The 7,772-nt window shown below is 34.6% G+C and overlaps 1 protein-coding gene across 1 annotated transcript; it reads right to left on the reverse strand.

Annotated features, from left to right (window-relative positions):
* Positions 1–2,402: 2,402 nt before the first annotated feature.
* On the reverse strand, positions 2,403–3,397 carry LOC139843118 (secreted RxLR effector protein 161-like). The gene is made up of 3 exons (XM_071833192.1): positions 3,262–3,397; positions 2,704–2,809; positions 2,403–2,649 (listed from the first exon to the last, which is right to left on the reverse strand). The coding sequence occupies exons 1-3, from the start codon at positions 3,395–3,397 to the stop codon at positions 2,403–2,405; spliced, it is 489 nt and encodes a 162-aa protein (XP_071689293.1).
* Positions 3,398–7,772: the final 4,375 nt, after the last annotated feature.

Consider the following 7,772-nt stretch of genomic DNA (forward strand, 5'->3'; position numbering starts at 1 on the left):
ACTATCAAATATGGGTCGAACTTGTATTACTTTTGATTAAGGGTCTTCATGCCCGTGATGTAAACTTTAAACATGTTGTACGTTCAAGGGGTTTGTATGAAATGGTTTACGTTACGTAACCAATTATTTTGGGCGTAAATGGTTGATTAAGTTAAAAAAAAAAAAATCTATCCGGTTGATTACGGATTGGGTTGTTTCATGACTTCACAACAAGTCATAGCCATAGATCGATACTCTACCTCTGCAGAAGAGCGTGACACTTGAAATGTCCCGTTCTTATTGATTAAAAACGTTCCATATTAATTGATTTCGTTGCGAGGTTTTGACCTCTATATGAGACGTTTTTCAAAGACTGCATTCATTTTTAAAACAAACCATAACCTTTATTTCATAAATAAAGGTTTATAAAGCTTTACGTAGATTATCAAATAATGATAATCTAAAATATCCTGTTTACACACGACCATTACATAATGGTTTACAATACAAATATGTTACATCGAAATCAGTTTCTTGAATGCAGTTTTTTTACACAATATCATACAAACATGGACTCCAAATCTTGTCCTTATTTTATTATGCAACAGCGGAAGCTCTTAGTATTCACCTGAGAATAAACATGCTTTAAACGTCAACAAAAATGTTGGTGAGTTATAGGTTTAACCTATATATATATATATATATATATATATCAATTCGTAACAATAGACCACAAGATTTCATATTTCAATACACATCCCATACATAGAGATAAAAATCATTCATATGGTGAACACCTGGTAACCGACATTAACAAGATGCATATATAAGAATATCCCCATCATTCCGGGACACCCTTCGGATATGATATAAATTTTGAAGTACTAAAGCATCCGGTACTTTGGATGGGGTTTGTTAGGCCCAATAGATCTATCTTTAGGATTCGCGTCAATTAGGGTGTCTGTTCCCTAATTCTTAGATTACCAGACTTAATAAAAAGGGGCATATTCGATTTCGATAATTCAACCATAGAATGTAGTTTCACGTACTTGTGTCTATTTTGTAAATCATTTATAAAACCTGCATGTATTCTCATCCCAAAAATATTAGATTTTAAAAGTGGGACTATAACTCACTTTCACAGATTTTTACTTCGTCGGGAAGTAAGACTTGGCCACTGGTTGATTCACGAACCTTAAGTTCCTTGGATAAACCTACTGGAAAAGAGAAAAATAGATCTAGCTTCAACGGATCCTTGGATGGCTCGAAGTTCTTGTATTAGAAAGATAACCTACTGTAAGTAACAAAGGTTTCTTGATCTTGGATGATTACTTGGAATGGATTTAGAAAACTTGGAAGTAAACTTGCAATCTTGGAAGTATTCTTGATTTTATGAAACTAGAACTTTTGGAATTTATGAAGAACACTTAGAACTTGAAGATAGAACTTGAGAGAGATCAATTAGATGAAGAAAATTGAAGAATGAAATTGTTTGTAGGTGTTTTTGGTCGTTGGTGTATGGATTAGATATAAAGGATATGTTATTTTGTTTTCATGTAAATAAGTCATGAATGATTACTCATATTTTTGTAATTTTATGAGATATTTCATGCTAGTTGCCAAATTATGGTTCCCACATGTGTTAGGTGACTCACATGGGCTGCTAAGAGCTGATCATTGGAGTGTATATACCAATAGTACATACATCTAAAAGCTGTGTATTGTACGAGTATGAATACGGGTGCATACGAGTAGAATTGTTGATGAAACTGAACGAGGATGTAATTGTAAGCATTTTTGTTAAGTATAAGTATTTTGATAAGTGTATTGAAGTCTTTCAAAAGTGTATAAATACATATTAAAACACTACATGTATATACATTTTAACTGAGTCGTTAAGTCATCGTTAGTCGTTACATGTAAGTGTTGTTTTGAAACCTTTAGGTTAACGATCTTGTTAAATGTTGTTAATCCAATGTTTATAATATCAAATGAGATTTTAAATTATTATATTATCATGATATTATCATGTATGAATATCTCTTAATATGATATATATACATTAAATGTCTTTACAACGATAATCGTTACATATATGTCTCGTTTAAAAAATCATTAAGTTAGTAGTCTTGTTTTTACATATGTAGTTCATTGTTAATATACTTAATGATATGTTTACTTATCATAGTATCATGTTAACTATATATATATCCATATATATGTCATCATATAGTTTTTACAAGTTTTAACGTTCGTGAATCACCGGTCAACTTGGGTGGTCAATTGTCTATATGAAACATATTTCAATTAATCAAGTCTTAACAAGTTTGATCGCTTAACATGTTGGAAACATTTAATCATATAAATATCAATCTTAATTAATATATATAAACATGGAAAAGTTCGGGTCACTACAACACTACTCATTGTTTCTTTGATTTCCATGAAATTGGAGAATCACCTAACAAAATGAAATATCCAGTAGTTGATCTTCTACTCATAGGACATCTTGCCCAGTCAGAATCACAATAGGCATTTAGTTGTACAGCTAAATTATTTGCCAATAAAATGCTTATTTTAGGAGCAAGTAAAATGTATCTAAGAAGATGTTTAACAGCCTGGAAATGCACAGAGGTGGGATTTTTCATAAAATGGCTTAAAAGTTGAACACTTTAACAAATATCAGGTCTTGTTATAGTCAAGTAAATCAATTTTCCAATTGACCTTCTGTATTCATCTGGGTCAGATAAAGGAGTCCCAACATCTGCACTTAATTTGACATTTTTATCCATGGGAAGTTTATATGGTTTCAGATTCTGAACTCCAACCTCTTTAAGAAAATCAAGAGTTTATTTTCTTTGCGAAATGAAAATACCTTGTTCTGATTTAGATACCTCCAGTACCAAAAAATAACTCAAACTTCCCAAGTCTTTCATGTGAAATGTTGACTTGAGTTGACTTTTGAGTTCCTCAAACTGCCCAAGTCTTTCATGTGAAATGTTGACTTGAGTTGACTTTTGAGTTCCTCAAAGTGAGAAGAACTATTACCAGTAATGAGTAAATCATCAACATAGACTAATACTGTAGTAAACTGAGACTTATCTCTCTTTTGTAAAGAGGGAGTAATTAGCTTTGGATTGATCAAAAACAAAAGATATCAAAGCACTAGACAATTTAGCAAACCATTGTCTTGGTGCTTGTTTTAAGCCATAGAGAGATTTCTTGAGTTTGCGACTTGATTGGAATTGGGATGAGTAATATTTTGAATGTACTCCCCCTTACCAACATAACCCATAGGTAACTTCATATATACTTCTTCTAACAAATCTCCATGTAAAAAAGCTTTTGACACATCCATTTGACAAAATGACCAATTGTACATGGCTGCAACTGCAAGAAAAGACCTCACAGTTACCATTTTAGCAACAGAAGGAAAGGTCTCAACATAATCTACACCTTTCTTTTGCCTATTTCTGTAGCGACCCGTCTTTTTCGACTTATATTTTTGTGCTCTATACTTTCACGAAACTGCGCATTTGTGCGTACTGTGTTTGATTATATTCTGGGATCATCATTATTCATGTTAAATTATTTTCGTTAATATCTTACAATGTGCTATTAAGTGTTTAATCACTTAACTTGATCCTCGAATGCTTTTACGACCGTTAGTGTCACTTGACATTTAAAGCGAGCTACGTACTTGGTACACGTTTAACTTTTGTCATAATTGGAATATTATGACTACGTAAAACTAATTGTTATTTTCTAATAACAATTACTTGGCTTATTGGTTGCTTAATTATGCTTAGTAATTTACTAATGCACACTAGTTAGTCTTAATGGACTTTTAACCTTAATGGACTTAGGCCCACCCTACTCTAATTAATGGACCATTAAATTAGCCCAACTTTAATGGATTTATGACCCATTAAGATGTAGGACAAAAACCCATTAAGATGAGCCAACATACTAGCATTTTTGTTAACCATTACTACACATGTTGCATGGGATCCCAACAATAAGCACCACCTTTAGACCACCACCATGCAAAAAGAAAAAAGTTGTCCCCTTGTCCCCTCCCCATACCTACGGCCATACACCCCCACCACCACTATAAATATCAAGCCTCATTCACCCATTTCACACTTGATCTCATTCTCATTTTACACACACTTGCTCTCTAATTTTCTCTCTAGTCTTTCTCACACTAAAATTGTAAGTTTTTAAATTTTCTTCTTCTTCTTCTTCCCTTCTTAATCATGACATCATCATCTTCATAAGATCAAGCTTTTTAGCTTTTTGATCTTGTTAAATCTTGAAGATTCAAATTTTGATATGAATCCTTCAAGAACATGAAAGATTCAAGCTTTCTAGCTTTGAATCTTCATTATTTTGTTGGATCTAAGTTTTCTAGCTTATGATCTCTTTATTTTTGTTAAAAGATCAAAACTTGTGTTTATGATCTTCATGAAACTTGAAGATCTAACCTTTTGCTTTAAAGATCTTCAAGAACATAAAAAGATTCAAGCTTTCTAGCTTTGGATCTTCATTACTTTGATGAATCTAAGCTTTATAGCTTAAGATCACTTTGTTTTTGCTAAAAGATCAAAACTTGTGTTTATGATCTTCATGAAACTTGAAGATCTAGCTTGTTGCTTTAAAGATCTTCAAGGACATAAAAGATTCAAGCTTTCTAGCTTTGAAATCTCATAATTATTGTTAAGGGATCCAAGCTTTCTAGCTTAGAATTTTTTAACACTTGAGATCTAAGTTATTATTGTAGATCTCACTTACTTGGAACCTTTTTATGATTTTTATGTTGATAAAAATCAAGTCTTCATCATCTCATATGATGAAGATGCATAAACTTGTATCAAAAGGACAAAGGTTGAAGCTTTATTGTGATTATACAATAAAGAGACAACCTTGATGTTCAAAACTTGTAGAAAGTTAGCTTTTACTTTTAATTGTGTGTTGATGGTTAAAACTTGGTCATAATGATGCTAAAACATTAAAGAGTTTTACACTTGAGGCTTATACGCATCAAGGATGAGAACCGTGATAAGCATCAAGCACCAAGAAACCCACCGGAGCACTTGTTTCTGTTTTTTGGGGTCTGATCAGACTCCTGGGACTTCTGAAAAGTTGATTTCCAAATATTTCGGTTCGAGTAGATGACTTTTTATTTAAGACTCTAAATCCGATATACGGTTTAGGATTTATAGCCTTCCGAAAATCACTACGCCTTTGTAACGACGTGCTGAAATTTCTGACCTACTCGCGCTTGAACCGTCACCACGGTCAAACGACATCGAGTTAGGATCTGAAAATTTTACAGCAGTAAGAGGACTCAAATACGAAACCTTGGCCACTGGTCGCGCGTCTTTTCAGTTTGTATAGAGGTCGTAGCAGCTGTCCGAAGTCAGCCCTTTGTTTCGACCTCTATTCTTGTTGAAAACTTACTTTATCTTTTACGAATGATGATGATGATGATGATGATGGTGATGATGATACTTAAGACTTAACTTATTTACTTTTAAACTTTTGGGGACAATTTACTGACTTAGTAACCATTGACTTAGGTTGAGGACCTTTTGGATCGACAAACTTACTTGTTTAGACCGACTTACTACTTGCTTACATTTTCGTATCGATTCTACCGCACATTCACTGTGAGTTATAGCTCCCTTTTTACTTTAACTATTTTTGGGACTGTGAATACATGCGCTTTTTATGTTTTACATACTAGACACGAGTACTTAAACTTTATATATGTATGGGTGACATAACGGCACAAAGATTCCCCTTAGCTCGGTAACGTTTAACTATTGGTTTATGAACCGGTAGACGCGAATCTTAGATATGGATCCATAGGGTTTGACATCCCAACTCGGGCTAGTCGCGATAGCAGTCAATGGGTGTTTAATACTTCATAAATATACGCACTCGCCAAGTGTACTTTTAGGGGTTGATATATTACTTGTTAAGTTAGTTACCGGGTGCCCACAGATAAGCATATACTTTATCATATGGATTTGAGATACTGTTTTGAATACGAAATCTCGTGGTCTACATTACATTATTGTTTACAATTAAACTATAGCTCACCAACATTCGTGTTGACATTTTAAAGCATGTATTTCTCTGGTGCTTAGATGTTGTTGCTTCCGCTGTTAGACTTGCTGTTATAGTCTTGGTGTTATAGACTTGCTGTTACAGACTCGCTGTGTTAAACTTCCGCTGCATTGTTTAGAGATGTCTCAATCATGGAACTTTTACTTTGAATTCACAAATTATGCTACATTTGAACAATGGTTTTATAATGACCTTTGTGTCACGTACTTATGTTAATGCTTTCTGTTCGTAGAAGCACATTATCTTTGTAAAACATTTGACGTTGGTAAAGACGTTATCTTTTGTAAAACATTTGGCGTTGGTAAAAACGTTACCTTTTCATGAATGCAAAACTTGTTTTACAATAGCATATAGTGTTGTAACCGTGTAAAGATCCTGTTGTTGATGATCCGTACACATTGATTTTGTACGGGGCGTCACATTTGGTATCAGAGCATTGGTTGTAGGGAATTAGGTTGCATTAGTGAGTCTTGACCGAGTCGAGTAGGATTCACTAATAGGACTAATCTACAACTTGCTCGTTTACTTGTTTCTGCGGGACTACTGCATGCTATTGCTTACTTTTACTGCTATATGATCTTGTTGTATGCTACTACTTATTCTCGCTACTGCATGCTACTATCTGCTTTTTGCATGATACTTCTGTTTGATACTGTCATTATTGCCATGCTATGTACTGCTGTAGACGATCTAGGCTACTGTAGTTATTATGTCTGATTACGTTCTTGCTACATGTCTGCTATTCGCTGTACCGACTTGGAAAATTTATCTTTCATAGTTCAGATGTTTTTCTGAACCCTTTTCCCACTCGTCTAACCCTAAGAACTAGTAATGTAATCCACATGTTACTACCGTTCCACCATCCCAGAGATCGAAACATTACTTCACGCAATCTAGGAAGAGTACCCATCAGATTGCACGCCCACTAAAGTTGATCCTCGGAGGAGGAGATATGTGAGGACTTGTCGGAGTAACCGCACCTTGCCCCACCCCCCAAGCTCACCCTAATTAGCCACGTACAACGTATGAACATTAGAAGGTTGTTCAGTTTCCGCAAGTTGACCCGTATCCCGTACGCTTTCATGACCGTCACTTATCTTTTTCATCCTCCACCACTACTCGATGATCTAACAATACTTCTGGACTTAGGTCCCTAACACTCTTAGGCATTGGAGAAGTCGGGAAGGCATCTCCTTTCACAAGGTCATAGTGTCTTCTACTGATGCTCAGCCATACCCAAAGGCTTGGGAGTCGCCTCAAGACATATTGTATTACTACTTGCTGCACGTACAACTCGACACGAGACCCATATTGAATTTCTAGAAAGGAACCTAACGATATTACCTGAACCAGAACATTTTGAAGAAATTACAGGACATTTAGGCATTAATGCATGATCTACGGAACCTACACACCCACACCGAGAAACCGTGAGATTAATTATATAGATTTTGTTTTGAGATAGCATAGATAAAGCACCGTTAGACGAAATTGAGTAGAACTTGAAGTGATCACGTTACATTGACCATATGGAGTGATATTGGAATGAACGTACGATTTAGTACAATATAATGACGCCAGGCCAGCGTGATTATATTGAAGTAAATCATGCAGAAGTCCCAATGTTACTACATAAGGAATATGAAGTGATTCAAAGA

The sequence above is a fragment of the Rutidosis leptorrhynchoides genome, chromosome 4 (genome assembly GCF_046630445.1).
Source record: "Rutidosis leptorrhynchoides isolate AG116_Rl617_1_P2 chromosome 4, CSIRO_AGI_Rlap_v1, whole genome shotgun sequence".
NCBI lineage: Eukaryota > Viridiplantae > Streptophyta > Magnoliopsida > Asterales > Asteraceae > Rutidosis > Rutidosis leptorrhynchoides.